Raw genomic sequence first — 23243 nt, forward strand, 5'->3', positions numbered from 1 at the left:
TAAGGCAGTAAATATGTCAGTAGTGGACTTTCCAAGGGATCATTGAATATTTTTGTCTGTCGGCTCAGCAAACAGGTTATGAGATTAACCTGAGTGCTAATAAAGGCTTTAATCAATGCCCCTGACACAGTACAGCTCAGATGTTACAGTGGGGTCCAGGCATTTGATGGGGATCTTTTAGTTAAAGCTTTATTTAAATAAAGCTTAACTTTATAGCACACTGTAAAAAGGGAAAGTCAGAACAATCTCAGAGATCACAGACTGCTAACCAGGACACCATTTAGCACGCAGGAGCATGGGTTGCTATTAATGGGGACTGTTTTGCTGTGGCTTGTGGAAACAAACTCAATCCTGGGCCTTTAGCACAGCAAAACCCTGATGCTGAGGGTGGTAATTCTGTATTGGCTGGACTATGGCTGCTGTGGCACCGAAGAAGTTAGCAGTGTGTCTGATAATGGCAAGAGAGACTGGTGAATTATGCTGCATACTTACAAACATGGCTTTCAAACACTGCAGCTAGCCCCCGTGGGGTTTGTGCGTGGTGAAAACTATGGATTTCACTCTTGTTCTTTGCCCAAGTTGCAGCCATGGAGGTAAATACCTATTAGATCAGAGGAAGAAAACATCTTTATAGTGAGAGTCCATTCCTGCAGTGCTAAAACAAGGCAGAGATTTGTGGGGAGTCAATGACCCTTTGCTTGTTTTAAAGTTAGGAGTCAATGGGGAAAGGAAGCAGAATATGAGCCTGTCACCACTTTGGGCTCACAGACTTTTGGGGTTAGGGAGTACACTAATACCTGCTTAGGATGCTTCCAGCTCTGACCATCCACTGGAAGAGGTTTTGTAACAGTAACACCCAAACAAGGTTTTGGCAGCTTCTGCATAGGTGGTTTTTCCTGATATTTGTTAGCAGAAGTTTTTCCTCCTGCCTTTGCTGCTGAAGATGTGTTGGACTGTGGCCCAGAACCTGCAAGGTTAAATGTACAATCCTCTGTAGAACAATGCTCCAAACACTTAAATCCATATTATCAGCACCAGACATGTTCTGACTTGCAGGTGTGAGCCTCTCTTTTGTGCAGGGTTCTGTAAGAAACTGGAAACAGGACATCAGTGCCTCACTCACGTGTTCTCCTGCCACTTTTCATCACTGGAAAATGACCTGAAATTCCACCTATAAAGTCTCTCTGAACATAATTTGTGGTCCAGGCAAGAGGCTGCACCACCAAGATCACTGAGGGTAGAGAAGTACAAGAAGAGGCAGTTAACTACCACAGTGGATAAAATGCAGGCTGCTAATCAAGGGATAATTGTAGTGCAGAAGCTATTAGGAAAGCAAAAGCAGTTGCTGGCAGCTACAGAAGGAAAGCAATGGCAGGTAAAACTTCTCATGGCAGTGGTTTTACTTACTGCATCTTCAGGCAGGATTTAGCTGTGAGCTATCTTTATACTAACACAAATTGCTCATTATTGCAACTATAGCTGTATTTCAGCTCTCTGGATGTCATTATTTTCAGCGTGAGACAACAGCACGTTGACTATAAAAGCTGATGAACCACTCTGCGGAACAGAAATTGCTGGATATTGCCAACTTAGGTATTAACAGACTGCAGCACTTGTTTAAAGAACACCAGGAGTGAATTCTTCCAAAGCCAGCATTGTAATGGGGGAGTGCATGCAGAAACCAGGGCACATCCAAACTCCCCTTTGACCATGGGGGTGTAGAAAGTGAACTTAGTTAAACAGAACTGCAGAAGAGGTACCAGTGCAGGCTGCAGTGCTGTTCTCTGCAGACAGTTACTGTCTGCAGCTGCAGAAGGTAATACGTGATGGAGGCTTTTTTGGAGGATCTCTGTGGAGACAAAGTGTTGGTGCCATGCAAGGCAGTGGGAGTTCTGCCGCTGACTTCAGCGACGCAGGGATTTCACCCACTGTGCTTCATTCTCCTCCTGCTGGGCTGTACAAAGCTGTGTATTGTTTGGGACTCGTCTCAAATTGTCTTTATCAAAATTACAGTGTGCTTAGGGGGTTCCAGGAAGGATTAGGCAATTATATGGATAATGAAAATCCACAATTAGGCTAGGATTAAGAGGGAAAATATCCAAGTTTGGAAGCAAGATAAATTCTCATGTTTCAAGGCCCAGATTAACCTCTGCATAAGCAAGCTGGAAGGAACCTTCCTCTGTAAACAACTTATTCCAGTCCCCTCTGGTTCTTGCACTTTCCTCTGAAGGGGGAAGCATTGCTGGTAAGAGAGAAATGAAAGACAGTGGAGAGAAGCCAAAAGTACTGCCTAATAAGCGATATTTGTTCCTTTTAGGTTGATATACCTAGCCCTGATAAGCTTGTTAAAATGTAGCTTAAATGCACACAGACAAATGAATTAATGACTGTTTAATACCTATTCTATGATTACATTGTGATATGCAATTAGAAAGCAGCTCAATATACACACTGTTGCTGGGAAATAGTGCAATTCCATGTTTGTTAGTGCAAATTCCCCCTATTTCCTTTTGTTCCAAACACTTTTCCTGTTCCGACTTCACTTTCTTGTGTTATTTTAAGACACACAGGCAGTAAGTGTCTTAAATACAGTTAATATCAATATAGTTATTGAAATGGCTTTGACTTTTTGTTTCTTATTTCTTACAAGCTTCATCCCTATTGGGAAGGGTTTTCCAAGTAAGTAACACCTGTTGGCTTTTGTCAGCAATTAAATGCTTTCAGTTTACATCTGTGGGTTTATGTCCGTGCTCATGAATCTGAGTGTGTTGTCACAGTCCACACCTGCATGTTACTTTTTACTGTTCCCAGTTGGGAAATTACACTGAGGGGAATAAAAGCAGGTTCTGATGCAGCACTGTAACCCATCAGGCTTTTCCATCAGTGTTTGTGATTCTAATCCCCATCCAGAACTGCAAAAGCAGCAAGAAAAAAGAAGGAAAGAAGGAAGAAGCTGAAGAGGTACCTGCTGATCGGGCTGGCAACCGTCGGAGGCGGAACGGTGATCGGTGAGGCTGCCCCAGGCAGTGTGGAGACCTGAACTCCATGCACAGCACTAGAGGCAGAGAGGGGAGGGTATGACTGAATTACACATCCAGCACCAGAAACCATCATATCTTTGAGCCCAAGCTCTGACTTGAAAACATTCCCTGCTTTCCTTTGCCAAACTGAAGGCAGCATCTCACTTCAGAGAGCAAAAACCCACCCCAAGCAACCAACCAACAAAAACCCCCACAGCAACAAAAGAAACCCCAAATCCAAGAAAAGTTTCAGCCACACGACTCTAAAAAGGAAAGAATTAGCTGGGAAAGTTATTCCAGGGTAGCTTCACTGGCTGGGGGAGGTAGTAAACTGAGGTTGTCACCCTTAAAACATGTTTTCTTCGCTTTCACTCTTATCCTTTGTGTTATAAGAGGATCAGATCTTCAACTCTCAATTCAGAATAGTGTGAGACTAGATCAATATTTCCTAAGCAAACAGGGCATAGCTCACCCCAGGCTACCTCACATTCTTCCTTTGACTTTCATTTCTGCTGAAGTCAGGCAAAGAATCTGTGCAGACTCAGGGCCTGGGGAGGGTCTCAGAAAGCCCCTTTATCAGTGATGCCCAAAAGACCATCATTTGTCCTCCTTCAGTAGCATTAGCAGCACTCACACAGCACAGGGAGTTGACTGCCTGGTTTTTAGAAGTCATAATAATCTAGTGATGTTACTTGTTGCATCTTCAGGCTTGACAGGGGGTCTTGCTGCCCCCCTGGTTGCTGCGGGAGCTGCTACAGTCATTGGAAGTGCTGGAGCAGCTGCTTTAGGTTCAACTGCTGGAATTGCTGTCATAGCTTCGCTTTTCGGAGCAGCTGGAGCTGGCCTTACTGGTAAGAGAGTGAGCACACATTTCTCAGCTACTGAGGCACAGGATCATAGGATCATAGAATGGTTTGGGTTGGAAAGGACCTTAAGATCATCCAGTTCCAACCCCCTGCCATGGACAGGGACACCTTCCACTAGAACTGTGTAGCTCCTACTGACCGAGTAGGAAAAGAATACTTGGTATGTGGTAATGAAGGAAATGAAAGCTTGCTGCTCTGGGTTAGGAAGATGCTGCCATGGAGAGCAGCAGCTCTTACACCTGATGTCTCGCCTGCAGCAAAAAAGCCTTCTGCTGGTGGAAGCAAGGTGGAAGCAAGGACAGGCGGCCTGGGCAGAATACAGGAGCATTGCCCGAGAAGCTAGGGACCAGGTTAGGAAAGCTAAGGCCCAGCTAGAATTAAGTTTGGCAAGGGATGTAAAAGATAACAGGAAAGGATTCTATAGATACGTAGCAAATAAAAGACAGGCTAGGGACAATGTAGGCCCTCTCCAGAAGCTATCAGGAGAACTGGCTACCATGGATTTGGAGAAGGCTGAGGTTCTTAATGACTTCTTTGCCTCAGTCTTCACCAGCAAATGCTCTGACCACACAACCCAAGTCTTGGAAAGCAAATGCAGGGACTGTGAGAACGAAGACCTTAGGCCCACTGTAGGAGAGGATCAGGTTCGAGACCATCTTAAGAACCTGAACGTGCACAAGTCCATGGGACCTGATGAAATCCATCCACGGGTCCTGAAGGAGCTGGCGAATGAAGTTGCTAAGCCACTGTCCATCATATTCGAAAAATCCTGGCAGTCAGGTGAAGTTCCCAATGACTGGAAGAAGGGTAATATAACCCCCATTTTCAAGAAGGGGAAGGCGGAAGACCCGGGGAACTACAGACCAGTCAGCCTCACCTCTGTGCCTGGCAAAATCTTGGAACAGTTTCTCCTGGAAAACATGCTAAGGCACATGACAAACAACGAGGTGGTTGGTGACAGCCAACATGGCTTCACTAAGGGGAAATCCTGCCTGACCAATTTGGTGGCCTTCTATGATGGAGCCACGGAACTGATGGACAGCGGCAGAGCAGTTGATGTCATCTACCTGGACTTGTGCAAAGCGTTTGACACTGTCCCGCACGACATCCTTGTCTCTAAATTGGAGAGACATCAATTTGATAGATGGACCACTCGGTGGATAAAAAACTGGCTCGATGGCCGCACGCAAAGAGTTGTGGTAAATGGCTCGATGTCCAGTTGGAAACCTGTAACGAGTGGTGTCCCTCAGGGATCGGTGTTGGGACCGGTCCTGTTCAACATCTTTGTCGGCGACATGGACAGTGGGATTGAGTGCGCCCTCAGCAAGTTTGCCGACGACACCAAGCTGTGTGGTTCGGTTGATACGCTGGAGGGAAGGGATGCCATCCAGAGGGACCTTGACACGCTTGTGAGGTGGGCCGATGCCAACCTTATGAAGTTTAACCAAGCCAAGTGCAAGGTCCTACACCTGGGTCGGGGCAACCCCAGGCACTGCTACAGGCTGGGCAGAGAAGAGATTCAGAGCAGCCCTGCAGAAAAGGACTTGGGGGTGTTGGTTGACGAAAAGCTTAACATGAGCCGGCAGTGTGCGCTTGCAGCCCAGAAAGCCAACCGTATCCTGGGCTGCATCAAAAGAAGCATGACCAGCAGGTCGAAGGAGGTGATCCTGCCCCTCTACTCTGCTCTTGTGAGACCCCACTTGGAGTACTGCGTACAGTTCTGGTGTCCTCAACATAAAAAGGACATGGAGCTGTTGGAGCGAGTCCAGAGGAGGGCCACGAGGATGATAAGAGGGCTGGAGCACCTCCCATATGAAGACAGGCTGAGGAAGTTGGGGCTGTTCAGCCTGGAGAAGAGAAGGCTGCGTGGTGACCTCATAGCAGCCTTCCAGTATCTGAAGGGGGTCTACAAGGATGCTGGGGAGGGACTCTTCCTTAGGGACTGTAGTGGTAGGACAAGGGGTAATGGGTTCAAACTTAAACAGAGGAAGTTTAGACTAGATATAAGGAAGAAGTTCTTTACAGTGAGGGTGGTGAAGCACTGGAATGGGTTGCCCAGGGAGGTTGTGGATGCTCCATCCCTGGCGGTGTTCAAGGCCAGGTTGGACAGAGCCTTGAGCCACATGGTTTAGGGCAAGGTGTCCCTGCCCATGGCAGGGGGGTTGGAACTAGATGATCTTAAGGTCCTTTCCAACCCTTACGATTCTATGATTCTATGATTCTATGATTCTATGGTGTTGCCTCAAATCACAGAAACTCAGAAGGATCAGGCTGGCTCCATACCAAGCTCTAAGTAATGCATGGACTGGCTGAGGGTTTTGGAAAGGGAAAAACAACCCTATCCAGGTTACTCTGAACTTCTGCTGTTAGCAGAGTCTGTCCTTGCTGTGTGATTTCTCAACTCGTGTTTCTGCCTTGCTGTTTGTAGGGTACAAGATGAAGAAGCGTGTGGGAGCCATAGAAGAGTTTGAATTCCTCCCACTTACTGAAGGAAAGCAGCTTCACATCACCATAGCAATTACTGGATGGCTGTGCACGGGCAAATATGGTAAGAACAAGATGAGAACACCAAGAAAAGCCTGAGAGCCGTGTGTGTGGGTCCCACTCCAGGCAGTGTTTGTGCTCTTGTGGCTTCCCCCCACTTGCATGGCCTGGTGGCTAAAACAGATCAACTCTCAACATGAGACTTTGTAACCCAGTCTGCAATCCCAGTCAAAACAGAGGAAAGAGAGAGGACACCAAGTTGGTAGGGATAGTAGGAGTGATAGTCAGAGCAGGATTGTTTGTGTTGATAAATGCTGTATGGTTTTGCTAGGAAAGGTCTGTCTGGGGTGGATCATTTCCAGCACTAGTACAAAGTGTCTCACCTATCTGTGAGACCTTATGTTTCTCCTCCAGTAATTAAAAGAAAACAGCATCTTTTTTCTGTCTCAGTGTCTGCCACCTAATGAGCTTTATTGGCAAGAAAGTTCTGTCAAGTACACCCTGTTAAACACAACGCTCAGAAGCTGAACTTCCAGGCAGCAACCTTGAAAGGTCTGTAGTGTTTTGTTTGCCAATAGAGCTTGTCACATAAAATATGCCAACTGTCTGCTGATACATTCAGCAACCTGACTGAACAGCTGCCAGTTTCTTCCAAAGCCTCATAATTAACACTGGATATCATTAATGCAGAAAGATGTCTCTGTCCTCCCCCTTGTTAGGTTGCAGCTTGCTGTCACAGGAAGGTTATTTTCACTTTGCAGTACTGTGCTTTGGCTTCTCTCATTGTTTGCTTGCCAGGGGTCCGAATCCTCGGGGTTGGAGGGTTCCCAGGCACTGTTACAAAGACAAGTGTGTCCCTTCAGGAACCTTTTTGTGTCTCTTTGCCCTTAAAAGGGAGTTACAAATGACACACATTCTTCTTCCATAACCAGCCATCTGCTATAATGTTTTCAAAAGCAAAACTAGGATTGTCATCCCTTTTCCTCCTTACAGCTGTGTCTGTCTATTTACACACTCCCATGACTCCTTAAAACAGGGACTGAGGATGGGATTTTTAGGGAATTCACTCCCTTGTGAGCTTTGAGCTCCCAGAAGCTGCCTGTCTGGATGTTCACAGAGCTGAGAGTATGTTGTGGTGTGATCTGGCGTGGGGCTCTCTACCCTGCACCCTTTGGGAAAGGAACAGTGTGGGAAGGGGTTTAATTACTCGAGATTAAAACTGCTCTGTCCTTCAGAGTTCATTTGCCGTTAACAGCATTGCCAGATCTCTCCTGGCCACTTAGTCCAAGCTACACTACAAGCAGGAGAGACAGAACAACTTAATTGTTCTTTCAGGCGAAAATCAGACTTGCACAGTGGAAATCATCCATTATGTCTCAAACATCCAGATACTGCTTTTGATTAGCACCTGGAGGGAAGAAACCTCAACTGAAGCAGCTAACTAGGCTGGATGGCAAAGTAAAACTAACTGCAGTCTGGAAGTGCTTGTTTTCAGACAGGGCCATTGCTGCAGTCGTTGCCCACCTCACTCAAGTGCTGGGAAGATGCTCTGCAGTGGATTTTGACAAGATCTTACGTGTTTTCCTTGCCTCTGGTCCCACTGAGCTCAGTCCACGCAGCCGTTCAGCACTCAGCTTTCTCAGGACAGGCCTTCCTTTGGCCTACATGAGAAGGGGGAGCTGCAGGACTCAGCCTGATGTCTGATGATAGGAGGAATGTCCTTAATACCTGACATAATTAGTGTTAATGTCCATCTGTCTGGGCAGTCTCTGAGTCAATTGAATGGGTCATGAATTCTGAGCCTGTCCATGCTGAAGCCTCTTTGCCAAGGCAGCTAAAGCTGCACAATTACTTACACAGACCTAAACCAGTGCAAATACAGAGTCTAAATCTTTACTTTTAAATCCGACTCCTGATTTTCACAGTAGATCAGTGCATTCCAGTGTTTTGCAGGTTCTTCTGATTCTCTGTTGGGCTCATCCAGCCAGGATGAGCTCTCGTAGCCATGGCTTCTGACGTGACTTCCAGGAGTCAGCCACTGTTGTGCTTTCTCTGACCATGGATTCCATCTTTGCAACCTTCCTCAGGGAGCTTCACAGCACCATGGAGCAGCATGTTGCAGTCAAGTGAGCAGTATTGTCTGGCCTGGGAATCCAAGTACTTGATGGAGCTTGGCAATGCTTTAGATTCCCTGCTGAATGGTTTTGTGAACATGATGGCTCAAGAAGCCCTAAAATTCACTGTCTTGTCAGGTAAGGACCTAAATCACGTCAGAGCTGCTCAAGTGGCTCTTGTGCAGTTTCGCTGTTGATGTCTGTTTAAAGGAGAGGCTGAGCTCCTTCTCTGCCACACCTGTAGTTTAGATTTGCTTTCCTGTCCTGCTGTGCCTGTGTGGCATTGACTCATGCTTTTAAAATGACAGCTGGAAACACCTTCCTTGACGTGTGACTCTGTTTATTTCTGTGTTATTACACCGGGGTTTACTGCTTTACATAAAGCTTCCAGACATGCAGGTTACATTCATGCACAGTGTCTGTTTGTCTCCGTATCAGAACATCAACTTCTTTCTTATCGTTCATCTAGCAAAACATTGCTCAGATCAGCTCTTGGGAAAGAAGAAACTGGAAATGACAGCAGGTCCCAGGTTTAGCTTTCAGCTTCAGTGACCTCTCTTGCTTCTGATGTTTCCTAAGAGCAGCCCCGATTCGTGACCCTGCTGTGCTGTTTGCTTTGTGTGTGGCAGGTGTTATGACAGCTTTGGTTTGGCCAGCCTCGCTCTTGACTGTTGCCGGTGTCATTGACAACCCCTGGGGAGTGTGTCTCCATCGCTCTGCTGAAGTAGGCAAGCACCTGGCACATATCCTGCTCAGTCGACAACAGGTAACTGGTTAGAAATGATCCAGGAATAATGGCTGGAAGGGATTTGGCCCGTGGAGGTTAAGTTTTAGAGTCATGCTCCTTAAGTCTCAAGTGATACCTTTTCAGGGACATAAAAACTAATATTAATATGAAAAAATGCTGCATGAATCTGGTTCATTGGGGGAAAATAGGAGATCCCAAGTAAATCAGAGAAATCCTGCTAAGATTTGTACCATCTAACTTAAAGCTTTTCTAATGGAAGAAGAGGAGATCCAGGTCATAAATGACAAGAGTCTTGACCAGCTCACAAAACAGCCAGGCCAACACACCTAGTGGAAACCTGAGAACAGAAAGTAAAGATAGGTGAAAAGTTAAAGAGAATAAAGAGTGTTAAAAATGCTCCCTGATAAATACAAGGAAAGGCAACATACTTGATTTCATACAAGCCCTTTGATTCATTTGGGGGCATTTGTTACTGCCTTTTAAGCATCCTCTGTTGTGAAAGCACACATTCCAGTGCTGGGAGCATCTCAAACTAGTTAGCATGATGGCTAGAGAGTCCATTGCACACCTCCTCCCTCCTTAATACAAAGAGCATTTTATGTTCTTGTTGAGATCAGGCTCCCTTTGATCTCACAGAAAATCTCATTAGCTTACCCCACGTCACGTTGAGAACAGCCACACAGCGCTGCTGTCACTCAGTCTGAAATCTAGAAATGGTCAATATCTTTGTCTTACACCTTCTGCTTCTGTTCATTGAAGCATTTCTAGGAAGAGTTTGCTCCTTGAATTAGACTTCCATTTGGAAATCTCAAACCAATGACACCTTCTGGGTGGTTTGTTTGAAGCATCTGCTTTATTGTAACTTGTGCTCATTAGATTCTTTCAATTGATTTTCTGAGTAGCAAAAAGATACCAAATATCAAAGTATAAGTGTTTTGCATATCAGGGTCTTGGGGATCTGGTGGCCAGTCTCCCTTTCTGGGTCTAGAATAGTATTTGATGGCATTTCCTCCTTTCTTTCTTTCTTAGGGCAAGCGACCTGTCACACTGATTGGCTTCAGTCTGGGTGCAAGAGTCATTTACTTCTGCCTGCAGGAAATGGCTCAAGAAAAAGGTAAAATTCACCTTCTGATCTTTTTCACCTTCATTTTCCTCACTGCCAGTAGAGAAGGTTTTCTTCCAAGAGAATCATAGAATCAAATCACGGTTTGGGTTGGAAAGGACCTAAAGCTCCTCCAGTTCCAACCCCCTGCCACGGGCAGGGACACCTTCCACTAGAGCAGGTTGCTCCAAGCCCCTGTGTCCAACCTGGCCTTGAACACTGCCAGGGATGGGGCAGCCACAGCTTCTCTGGGCACCCTGTGCCAGCGCCTCAGCACCCTCACAGGGAAGAGCTTCTGCCTAAGATCTATATAAGAGGAAGAGTTCTTCTGGAACAGAGCTTGGGTCTTCTAGGGTAGGACAAAAACCTTAAACAAAAAGGTTTTGAAATGCATTTAGAGCCCAATGCTACCGTCACTGCCACAAGTTCAGTGGATTAAACCCACTGTGCTCACTCGAGGTGCTCAGTGTGTCAGTTTGGTCTCCAGCCTGTAAACAACAACTTGACATTTTGTGACATTCAGCTGCTGGATCAGTCTGTGAGAGCTGCCCACACGATGCTGTGGTCTTGGCAGAGGATGGTTTGCCTTTATTGGAAGCTCTCTGTAGCTATTGTAGCTGATTCCCTGAGTCCTCCCTTCCATTTAAGTCACTGAAATGCCACTGTCATCTGCTATTTTCATGGTAATTTTTCCCCAAAGTCAAGTATAAAACCATCTGTCAATTTATTACCCATTGTGGTTCTGTTTATTAATAGATTCTATTTTTGATTTAGAAAGAGAATAAAATCATGATGATCAGTTGATGTAAATTGCAACTTGGAGTTGAGTCAGTAGTGAGTGTGTGCCTGCACTTCCCCCTCTGTGGCAATTTAATTCATTAACCATCCAGCCTCGCAAAGAGGCCCTAATAAATAAAGAGCTTTATAAAGGAAAATGTTCAATAAAGGCCAGGAAGGTGGGAACAGAGTCAAGTGAGGACAGAGCAGGTCAGCAGTTTCTCTCTTGCCAGCTGTGTACCAGAACTTCACTTCTGGTTTCAGATGTGAGCCTTCAAAACCAGGAATTCTAGCCTCAAAATAAATCTAATCAAATCCAGAATGATCCTAATGGAGTTCTCCCAAAGCCAGAACCCAGATCCTAATCTGGCCCTAAATCTACTCTTTTTTGTGTCCAAAGAATGCCAGGGGCTGGGATGTTTCCAGGTTTTTATTTGATGGTGTGCAGCCTCTCGCTGGAATAACGGGGCTGTAGCTAAGTACTACAGGAAAGGAAATCATGAGGGGTCTTTAAGGTTGGCTGCCATTCTAAAGACATCTTACATTGTAATTCTGTATCACAGCAGCTCCCCACTGCACACTGATTTTTCAGTTCCTTAATTGAATTATGAAAGCTGAGCTGTTGGTGAGATGAAACGCAGCAAGTTCAGTGCACATTGCCAAGGCCTTCTTCACATGCACATTCTGGCGCGAGCCACAGAAGGAATGAGCTGGGACCTGCGACATCTGAGACTCATTTGGGTTCGGGCTCAGATGTCTCACACAAAAGGAAAACAAGGCCCAGGCAGGCAGCCTTTTGTATCCAGATGGCAGTGGCATTTCTGAGGACAAATAACTAAGCCTGGATTATGCAGTGAAACACCAGGGCAGAAACTCAGATGCTGTTAACAGAAAACACTTCTGCAAAGCAATGAAATAACCTTTGGGACTCTTAATCACAAATGACTTTGGAAGCCAGAGCTCAGGAGGTTTTCAGAACATGGCATTATAGCAGAAGATGTAGCAATGACCCATCAGAGACAAGTTACTGCATGGGGTGGTTATTGGTCATGTTTCTTCATCACAATTCCCATGCATTGAGTGAGTAAGAAGTGTGAACTATTGAAAATTGCTGCTACCACCAGAACCTGCACCTTGAAACCAAACCAGATGAGGGACCACACGGTGCTGATTTGTCTGATGCTGAAGAAGCTCTTCCCTGTGAGGGTGCTGAGGCGCTGGCACAGGGTGCCCAGAGAAGCTGTGGCTGCCCCATCCCTGGCAGTGTTCAAGGCCAGGTTGGACACAGGGGCTTGGAGCAGCCTGCTCTAGTGGAAGGTGTCCCTGCCCGTGGCAGGGGGTTGGAGCTGGGTGAGCTTTAAGGTCCTTTCAACACAAACCAGGCTGGGATTCTGTATTCTGTGATCTTGCCAGGTTTTAATTTTTGCTCCTTTTCTTTTTCTTCATTTTCCTGCTTGTGCAGCCTTTACTGTTCTTCATCACAGAACAGATTTGCAAACTGGGAAATAGAGTGTCAGCACTGTAGGGCTCAGTGGTTTGTTCTCAGGTTTCTGTCAACATTCAAAGAAAATGTGTATTTTTCAAGCATTTTAGTTCTAAGCAAGAAATAAGCTGTACAAAGCACTGGAGAAACAAAAGCTTCCAATACCTTGCCCAAATGTCCAGGATGCTGATGAATTAGCTGTGTGTTTATTCAGTTGGTTCACACTGTGGCCAGGGAATTTAGTACCTTGGTTGGAACAAGCTCCCCATTTGAGAGGCTTTGGGTTTCTATTCTTTTTGGCTTAAGCTCTGGGTGTCTTTTTCATTGCCTGTGATTATGGGAACAGGACTTTATTGCTCACAGATTACACTAACAAAATGGAATTGCTCTTTGCTGTTCTCCATTGGTGCAAAATTTGCTTTGCAATAAGAAATAATACCACAAGAGCTCTTTTGGATTGTTGTCAGGTGCTGGGATTTACACTGCAGAGAAAGACCCAGGCACTGCAGGCAGCTCCCAGTCCTTTCCTGCTGTCAGGGAAAGGAAACCAATTGATTTACATGTAAAAAGCCAAGCCAGGCAGCACCTCCCCATCCACACTTGAGGTGCTGTGTACTCATTCCCGCTTTCACATCCCCACAAACTTCAGCACACTATCTTACAGCCTGCAAAGGCCAGCCTGGGAATGGTTTGGCTCACAGCTTGTGAGTGCTGGGCTCCCATGGGTGGAGAGTATGGATTTGGCATGCTGTGCCCATGAGTCTCCAAGGATTGTGATTTTCGTTTTGGTCTATGATATCACTCTTGATCTGTCTGTGCCAAGATGATTTATGAATAGATATTAATATATTGGATGGGATTTTAGGAAAGTAGCAGAGCTGCCCAAGATTTCTCATTCAATCATGGTTTCTACTGGAAATTCCCCAGCTGCAGCTGTCTCATAAGAAGAAGATTTATTATGCTTCAAAGTCAACATTCCTTTTCAGCAAATCGTGCCCTGGGCATCCAGGTTAAAGTGCCCTTCAAGAAAATCAGACAAGTTTGATAGATTGTCAAAGTGGGTCTGGGGAGCCCCCCCCCCCCCCCGCAACCTGCATCCAGCTCTGGGGCAACAGCACCACAGGGACGTGGGGCTGCTGGAGCGAGGCCAGAGGAGGCCCCGGAGCTGCTGCGAGGGCTGGAGCAGCTCTGCTCTGGAGCCAGGCTGAGAGAGCTGGGCTGGGGCAGCCTGGAGAAGAGAAGGCTCCTGAAGGGGAGACCTTAGAGCAGCTCCAGGGCCTAAAGGGGCTCCAGGAAACCTGGAGAGGGGCTTTGTGTAGGGACAGGCCAAGGGGAATGGCTTTAACCTGCCAGAGGGGAGACTGAGATGAGCTCTGAGGCAGAAGCTCTTCCCTGTGAGGGTGCTGAGGCGCTGGCACAGGGTGCCCAGAGAAGCTGTGGCTGCCCCATCCCTGGCAGTGTTCAAGGCCAGGTTGGACACAGGGGCTTGGAGCAACCTGCTCTAGTGGAAGGTGTCCCTGCCCGTGGCAGGGGTTGGAGCTGGAGGAGCTTTAAGCTCCCTTCCCACACAAACCATTCCAGGCCACTTCTCTCTCTTCCCATCAGCTTCCCCCTTTTACTGCCTTAGGATTTCTAATTTTCACATTTACTGACTCCAGCTTGAACTGCAGACACAGAATTTATGCAGACTGATGTTCAAGAGCCTCCTTTCCACTGCTCCTGTCTTTAAACCACAGAAGTGATGATTTCTCCATAGTACACATCAGAACCTACCCCCTCCTTCACGGATGTGTAAAAATACATTTCCTGCTCTGTCTTCTAAATCTGAGCTGTTCTACTTTCATCTCAACAGACTTCCAAGGCATCATTGAAGATGTGGTCTTACTGGGAGCTCCAGTGGAAGGAGATCCCAAGTACTGGAAGCCTATTACAAAAGTGGTGTCAGGCAGGATCATAAATGGTTACTGCAGGTCTGTACATGCTTCATTGTCCTGGTGTCACTTTGACGTGATTTCATACATTTCTCTCTTTTAGACATTTATAAGTGAGTAATTGTTCAGCTGGTGAGTACATTGATTCAGTAGCACCAGAGGCAGCAGTGCCAGAGCCTCTTTGTGCTGAGGGTCTTCCTCAGACCAACTGGGATGACAGTGTCAGGAGACACCTGAAGGCTGGTCTGTGTCCAGCTCTCGGCTCTCTGTGATGCAAAGGGAGCCTGAGGTGCTCAGTGTGTGTGTCCTGTTTGTACAGTGGCAGTGTTATATCTGCTTAAAGCTGGGTCACTGTGTTTGTGTGCATCATTTGACATATTCTAAGGGCCCTTTCAATCTTATCTTTGTGTAAAGGACTGTAAATACAGCCCCTTTAGTTCACTGACAGTTAAAGAATGAGAATTAAAATCTATGAAAGCTTTGAGATGCAATTCACCAGGGTCTGCCTGTGGGGAGCGAGCTGTGAAAAGTGCAATGGAAGGGAAGGAGCTCAAGCAAATTGTTAGCTTTTTGTATCTAGAGTCAGTTTCTGGTCAAGATAGTCCATATGACCAAGATATTTTACTTACGAAGGAGGTATAGCTGGAATAGCTGTACCAAATTTACTAAGGATGGGGAAGAATAGAAACATTACCTTGAAACCAAATAGCAGCCTTTAACACTGTGCAGACAACTGCTTTGCAGAGCTGTGCTGGGTGAGGAGAGGGAGATTCAGAGGCATGAAACAGCTGAAGCAATCTTATAAAAGCTAATCGAGAATTGAAGTGATGGTATCAAATCTAATGACTCTGTATTGGGAGATAATTGTGACCAGAACACTGCTTACCACCACAGTTGGAAGAGGGGACATTAACATGAAGGAATGAAGCAGGGAAGACAAAGAGTATGGAGAAAATAAAGTGAGAAATAACCAGGCAAGAAGGTTAGCAAAGAACATGTAACTGCAAGTCAAGGCAGCTTATAAAGCCATGAGCCTGGGTCAAGGAGAGCTGAAAATGCTGCTGGTACTTTCCATACACACATACATATGTGTGGCTACATGTACATAGGTGTGAGATGAGGAAGTATTGCACTACTGTGCATCTAACATGGCCTAGTCATTTATAAAGAGCTCAATAAAAGAATTAAAAGCATTCAAGATGAAAACAACAAGTGATTAATCCCATCTGTCAGATCAGCTGAAGATTGTTGCTTTTGTCCTTTCTGGATCACAGGAGGTTTTACAACTGCTGGAGGTGCAAATCACTTACAGGAGTTCTGCATGTGACAGAAGGAAAAAGCAATTCCTGCCTCCTTGGGAGTGCTTCTGGGGTCCTCCAAGCAGCCAGAAATGCTGGATGCAGTTGTAGCATGGAACTGAATTTGCCCAGGCAAATATTTTTCCTCCCTGTGTTATACAAACCCCAGTGTTGCTGCAGAAAGCTCAGTGTATTCATTCCCTATAACACAAACCCCCCTCCCAAAAGGTCTTGTTACAGTTCCAAAGCCTGCATATGCTGTTGGAATAAAGCAGTGTGTGTGTTTGTACCTCTGTGTGTGCTGTAATTTAGTTTGTCTCTGCTTTGCCAAGCCCAGGAATTGAATGTGGAATGCAAAATGATGTAGAAATTGTAGCTTGTTGCTCCCAAATAGGAAGAAGCAGGTGAGGAGCCTATCACCACTCTGCTGGTTCTCCACTTGGCCCTCAGTGCTGGATCTGAGGGTTATTCAGTTAGTATGAGGGCAGCTAGAGGAGGTAACTGAGAGATATGGAGAGCTTATGAGAGGCTATTAGATATGAGAGAAGAATTATACATTTAGTGGTACAACCTCACCTGATTGTGATTCCTCTGGTCTCTCGCTCATACCAATTGTGGCTTTGTTCTGTCACTTTAGGAGTAGCTCTATTTAGATCAGATGAATTACATTGAATAGAATTCCTGCATGATTAGATTTGGGCCCAATTTCAGAGACTCACACAGTTGTTAGGTTAATTTGTTGAACTTCAGTCCAGTGTGACTTGTCTCCTTCAGCTTTGAAGCCTGAAAGGACACAGAGAGTGAAAGCCAACTGTCAGAGCTGTCCCATCCCGTTTCACAGCAGGGTTGCAAATTCCTAGTGGGAAACCTTAACCAGCTGGGTGAGACTCACTCAGGCTTTGAGAGAACCCATGCTTGAGTAGCAGGGATGCATTGCAGAGGTTTTGCAGAGCTCTGTGTACACTTACAACTTGTAGCATAGACCACCTTGGAGCAGACAGGAGCAGCCAGAAACGGCTGCCCGTGCAGGTGTATCTCACCTCCTGCCACCACAGAGTACAAACACCACTTGCACCCAGCTTAAATCTACTCCACAGTGGTTGGGTGCGCAGGTTTTACGCTGTTGCTCAGCACAGAAGAGGTTATATATTGCCATCATGCTACAGTCCACCCTGACGCTGCCACAGTGACTTATGGCAATACTTTAACAGTGGGAACAAACTCTTCCTTGTCTGTCATTGAAACCATGTGTTTGTACAGTACCTCCAAATCAGGAGCACCCCGAGGAGCTTCGCAGTTGATATTTATGTCAGCAACATTGGTGTTGGCCTCGTTGTGTTGGCAGCTCTCTACAGGCTGGAGAATGTTCTACCTATTAGTACATTAAAAAGATTAAATATGTGAATGTGTTGCAATCTCTAAGCAAATACAGAAAGAAATAGAAGGATCAGACTTTTAAACGTGCTGCACATAACAGAGACTACACCCACGACCCAGGCTTCAATTCAGACTTACACAGCCATGGCCCAGGAACCTGCTGGGATCTCTACATATGACTTTGCTTTGGCAACAGGATTTATGCACACTCTTCTGCTCTCTCCTAGGGGGGACTGGCTGCTGAGGTTCGTGTACAGAACCTCTTCTGCCCAGATCAATGTTGCAGGCCTCCAGCCAGTCGACCTGGATGACAGGAGGATGGGAAACGTGGACCTTTCATTTGTAGTAAGTACTACTTCTGATTTTCTCAGTGTTTCCGTTGCTTGCAGCACTGCAACCTCACAGTCATTGACTGGGGGAAGATGGGATCCTGAAGAGAGCACCTCTGTGTGCTTCCCTTCCCTTGCTCATCTCACACCACTGTAGATTTTGTTGCCCAGCCAGCACTCAGTATTGAGCAAAATAATGAGAATCTGCCTTTCTTTTTCGGTTATGTTTGGGATTTTTTGGTAGTGAAATACCTCATCCTGGATACAGAAAATGCCATTATCTCCAAGAAGGACCTTGTTCTTGACACTGTCTTGTCAAGAAAGACCTTGTACCTAAATGCCAGAGAGGGCACATAGGTAGGATCAGCAGCTGGGAAACCTGGAGCTCAAACACGCTGCAACCTGCAGCCTTGTCTTGGTGGAGCCTTCAACACCATTCAGGTGCATACAGGGACAAGTCCATAGACCTTGTGCCTTGGTGCCCTGGGCTGCACTGGTGTCATGGTGCAGGAACCACCTTGTAACTGCAGCAGCTCTGTGAGGTCAGTGACCAGTTTGGTAGGTCCACACCTGGGCTGTGGCTTTGTTCAAGTGGAGGTCTCCAGGAAACAGGAAGAGACCCACCCGTGTGCCCGGCAGACATCAACTTCCTCAAAGCTATCTGGAGTCATTAATGAAAAGCCACTGGATTGCATGGCTAGCAATATTCAACTCAATTACCTTAAGCAAACTAATGATCTCATTGCCTTGTCCTCACTGATGAGTGAGCTCTTCCACAGAAAATCATGCAGAACTTCCTTGTTTATCCATATTTGCAGTAGTCTTAGACATGCAGTTCTTGTTTTGCCACATCTTCATGCTTTAATTCATGTTTCACTCTGCAAACTGGACTGGAAGATGCTCAGTTTGTTTCCATGGTCATTGATCAGCCACGGCTCCTCCTGAATGTGCCCACTGTCAGTGCTGCTCCGGAGCCAAAGGCACTTTTAAGTGCTTTCAGATTTGTTGGAGCACCAGCCTGCTGAGCCTGTAAATACACAACTGTTACCAGCTCAGTTCATTCATTATAACTGAGCCATGGCCAGCCCTTGCCAGAAAATACAGGGCTTAATGCTCTACAGATCAAATAGAGACTCTGCAGAACAGACTAGAGGCTTCCCAGAAGGAAGTGCTGTAGCAGAGGCTTTTATACATGGTCCAGCACTGAAGCTGTTCTCGTATCTTTGCATCTCACTGGGTTTTCTGGTTTTGCATTTCCACATGTGCCCAAAGGCAATTTCTTCGCCATCCCCAGAGCTGCCATTAGTCACTTGTGAGCAGTGACATCAGTTGCTGGCATGAAAAGAAGAATGGCCAAAGCTGTCAAACAGTGCTGGCTCTGGGCTGCCTCCTGTCAGCTCAGCCCGTGTTACTCTCCTCCTTTTGACTTCTCTTCAGAAATCCTCTTTCTGTTGACTTTGTGCTTCCTGAACTTTGAATTCCCCAGAGCCCTGCAGGCTCCCTCCTGCCTGGCTGGCAGCAGCCCCCCCAGTGTCCCCAGAGCTGCAGTATTTACAGTTCAGCCCAATGAATAAGCTTGCAGAGCTGCTCATCTTCCATTGCTGTGCATCTGTATCCCTGCTGCGCGATGCCAAGAGACAACCCAGCGCTGCTCTCCTTTGAGAAGGAGCTGACACTTCCACTTGCTTCATCTGGCTGCAAAGCACTGGGGTTCGGAGCATGCCCTGCAGGGGGAAAAGCCTCTCTTGAGAAGGTGTCATTGTCTTGATCCATTTTCCAGACCATGGAGCTTTATGAAAAGAATTACAGAGCATTCTGATGAACATTTGACAAGTAAAAGGAGCAAGAATGGGGAAGGAAACACTCAGGGGCAATATGTTTTAAAGCAAAGATGGATTTTGCTGCAAATACAGTGCAGATTTTCTACAATGGAGAGTGGCTCCATCCTTTGCAGGATCCCATCCCCAGGAGTGTCCTGGCAGGAAGAAGAAAGGACAAGCTGTGCCAGAATAGCAAAGCATAGGTGATGCAAAGGTGCTCAGTGTGAAAGTATTATGCAGGCAGCCCCAGTGATTTAGGCACCTCCCAGTCCCTCTGTGATGAAAACTGGGCTGGATGCAAAGAGCTTGGTTCTCTTTACTTCAGCATCCTCAAATAAATGGAGGACTAAGAGATCTCAGTATAAACAGGACTAAGAGATTCCAGTATAAACAGGAATTCACCTCCAAGGCATTTATTGCATGTCTCTCTTGATTAGTATGGTTTTTATCTGGCTGTCAGTAAAAAACCAGAGAGAAAACTGTCCTCCCACTCGGCAAATGCAGTTATAAAACCTTCCTAATGGTTACAATGGGGCTGATTTATCCACTAGATTTATTTGACAGCACCTGTTACAGAGACCGAGGAAGCAATCGAGCTGTGGTGGGTTAGATTGATTGCTGCTTGTTCGGATGGGCTATTGGAGATTACAGCCGGCATTAACATCTGCATCTTGCAGAGCTGCTCCCGTCAGAGCACAGGCAGCGTGTGCTCACCCAGGGTCCCAAGTCAAGAACAGGGGCTTCACTTTCTCTGGGCAGTTTTACTGCTGCAGAAACCAGGAGTGGACTTGGAAGCAAAGGAGCAGGAGGAATGTGTGGTGGGAAGTCCAGCAGAGAGCATGGGTGGGCCGTGATGCCTTCCAGTGTCTGAAGGGGGCTACAAGGATGCTGGAGAGGGATTGTAGGGATAGGACGAGGGGTGATGGGTTCAAACTGAAACAGGGGAAGTTCGGGTTGGAGATAAGGCAGAAGCTCTTCCCTGTGAGGGTGCTGAGGCGTTGGCACAGGGTGCCCAGAGAAGCTGTGGCTGCCCCATCCCTGCAGTGTTCAAGGCCAGGTTGGACACAGGGGCTTGGAGCAACCTGCTCTAGTGGAAGGTGTCCCTGCCCGGGGCAGGGGTTGGAACTGGAGGAGCTTTAAGCTCCCTCCCAACCCAAACCAGGCTGTGGTTCTATGACAACTACTGCAGAGTCAGTACTGTTCTCTCGTCAGTCCACTCTGAAAACTGTCTTAAAGATCTGTACACTGTGATGGAGTCCTTCCTTTCCCATGCTTCCAGTGGCACATAAATTCTCCTTTTCTTATTCTTCATCAACACAGGTGGAGCCTGCCCTGGCTCTGCCGTGTGGTGTTATCACCACTCCTCAGACACACTGACCTGTCCCCTGCCCTCTCCACCCAGAACTGCTCCATCACTACGAGAGCAGCATCACAGCTCACCTCATCACCAGGGAGGGGGCTGCAGCCTCAGGGGTGGCATCATTTGTTTTCAAAGCTCCCATAAACTGACCTGTGTCTTTCTGGCTCTTACTGCACCCGCCAGGAAGACTTCAGTTGGAATTTTAATAGCCCGTTATGCTCAATGACATATTCCTGGTCCTTTGGGGTGGATTTGAACTATGAAAACCTTTCCAAAGCACCAAACTGACGGCTCCTTCCAGCTGACTGATGGATCCACCTGAGCAGTGCTGTCACCTGCAGTCCTTCGGAGGTCTGGCAGGGCAGTGCTGTAGTCCCACAGCAGAATTAGTGATACAGGCAGCTTTTGCTTGCCAGTGAGTCAAAGCAACCATAAAATCAGATACCACAGGGGAGAAGTCGCTGATGCATGCTGATAAACCTACCCCACTGCTTGCATTTCCTTATAACGAGCATAAACGTATTTGCTTTGGTTACAAGAACACTATTCTATTCCATTTGTTCTGGAATTCCTCCTGCCCTTTGTTCTGACAGATATCCAAGCAACTTTTTATTTGCCTTTAATGCTTTTATTGTTCCTTGCAACGTTTTCAGTGTTCCCATCCCATCTCCAGCGCAGCCGACCCAGCGGAGGAATTCAGCACCTGAAAACAGGCTTTTGAGAGATGGAATCACTACATTTTCCCACCAGGATGGCTGCACAGCTTGAAGGCAGCAAGGAAATGTGTTTGCTGTTCTTCTGCTGATGGCTCAGTACTTAATGTCACAGTACAGTATTTGGCACATCTATCCTATAGCAGAGAAAGAGTCCTACCTCCTCTTAATGCTTCTCAGGGCTTGCCTTGGTCTGGCTTTGTGGAATCCTCTCCTGGGCCATCCTGGAGACAGAATTGAGTTTCCTTTCAAGACATTGAGTGGTAGTAGCAGAGCTGCGGCATGGGACAGGCTTTCAGGAGGCCTCAGCTTCTCTTTTAGCCGCACAGGGAAGGTTCAGCTCTTCAGAACCGCTCATACCAAGCATCTCTAAGTGATCCTGGTGCTCGAGGAAGAGGAATTCCCCATTGGATTAGTGGAAGCTGCTGGATGCTGAGGAGTTATGAAAGTCTCGTCCTTAGGGGGGCAGAGGAGATTTGTTCTCCCTGACTAATAACTAGAGAACTTAACAGGCTGAGAGGTTCCCCAATGCTGACCAGGGCAGGTAGATGGTGACTGTGGAGGTTTCAGAACACACAAACCAAGAGACTTCCCAACCCCTCCCAGGAAGCCCGTTTCCTTCTCGTTTCTCTCTACCTTGTCCAACACTGTGCTCATTTCTCTCTGTAGCTCCAAGTCTCCCTGTTGAGGAGTAAAAGGTTCAGGCTTGTTCAGAGAACAATGCACACAACAGCCAGTCCATTAGCCCTCAATGGTTATTTAATTAACTAATCTGTTCAAAACAGCCAGAGCCTGTTAAGCCATCTGGGCTGGTTAAAGTCACATATTGCATTACTAATGTGCTGATTAAAAACTTCACTTTGCTCCAAGTCCCAAGTGCATCCAAATGTTACCACTCAAAAGCTGCTTCGTGCAAACAGCTCCGAGGCTTGAATTCCGCCCATGCAGGAAAGGAGGCGGCTTTTAGGCTTGGGTCAGGGTGTGCTGCTAAGCCCGGCTGCTGGCTTAGCAAGGAAGGAGCCAGGCTAGCAGGGAGAGAGCAGGCTGGGTTTTTTGCAGCCCCTTCCTGGGAAGCAGGAAACCTGGGAATGTGGTGTTGGGCATTCCCTGCTGTGGAAATTCCCTAATTCCTAGCAATATTTGGGAAAAGAAGAGGTGGTGTTGCCTGAGAGAACTTCCTGGCTGGGTCGGGAATGGTTTAAACTGTTAGAAATTGAATTTACCAGAGATGCTTAAATATCTCAGGATGCAAATCATACCCTGTACAGGACACCTGAAACAGAGAAGGGAGCTTCTGCCTTCAGCCTGTTGGCCTTTAGCATCCAACAATAATCATGGAATCCCAGACTGGTTTTTGTTGGAAGGGACCTTAAAGCTCCTCCAGCTCCAACCCCTGCCACGGGCAGGGACACCTTCCACTAGAGCAGGTTGCTCCAAGCCCCTGTGTCCAACCTGGCCTTGAACACTGCCAGGGATGGGGCAGCCACAGCTTCTCTGGGCACCCTGTGCCACCCTCACCACCCTCCTGGTGGAGTATGATCACTTGCGGAGGAGGTTATCTCTCCTTCCTGAGTCCTGCCTGGAATGGAGTATTCAACCTCTATCTCAGAAGGGTTTATCTTATCATGGAAATCACCCACAATAAAACTGTGTGCGTTTGTGTATTGTTGACTTTAATTTGGCTCAGGCCAACCTCAGGCTCGTGGTGTGGGCCAGGTCAGTGTGCCTTCCAGCCAAGAACCTTTAACGCACTTGGTAGCTGTTGTGAGATTTAATGACTATGTTCCAATTAAGATAATCTTTGCTTTTAGGGACCTACGG

At 46.7% G+C, this 23243-nt stretch overlaps 1 protein-coding gene across 6 annotated transcripts in view; it reads left to right on the forward strand.

The window, feature by feature from the left end:
* TMCO4 (transmembrane and coiled-coil domains 4) overlaps nucleotides 1-23243 on the forward strand; it is a 36658-nt gene that overhangs the window by 11940 nt on the left and 1475 nt on the right. For 4 of the 6 annotated variants that reach the window (XM_030507595.1, XM_030507594.1, XM_030507596.1 and 1 more), the window contains exons 6-13: nucleotides 2911-3008; nucleotides 3728-3871; nucleotides 6315-6434; nucleotides 8458-8622; nucleotides 9114-9250; nucleotides 10262-10346; nucleotides 14447-14564; nucleotides 17428-17545. In XM_030507595.1, the coding sequence (XP_030363455.1) occupies nucleotides 2911-3008; nucleotides 3728-3871; nucleotides 6315-6434; nucleotides 8458-8622; nucleotides 9114-9250; nucleotides 10262-10346; nucleotides 14447-14564; nucleotides 17428-17545 (985 nt within the window). The remainder of the gene's footprint in view (nucleotides 1-2910; nucleotides 3009-3727; nucleotides 3872-6314; nucleotides 6435-8457; nucleotides 8623-9113; nucleotides 9251-10261; nucleotides 10347-14446; nucleotides 14565-17427; nucleotides 17546-23243) is intronic. The other 2 variants (XM_030507598.1, XM_030507597.1) reach the window with 2 other exon arrangements.

This window comes from Strigops habroptila, chromosome 16 (genome assembly GCF_004027225.2).
Source record: "Strigops habroptila isolate Jane chromosome 16, bStrHab1.2.pri, whole genome shotgun sequence".
Taxonomy (NCBI): Eukaryota; Metazoa; Chordata; class Aves; order Psittaciformes; family Psittacidae; genus Strigops; species Strigops habroptila.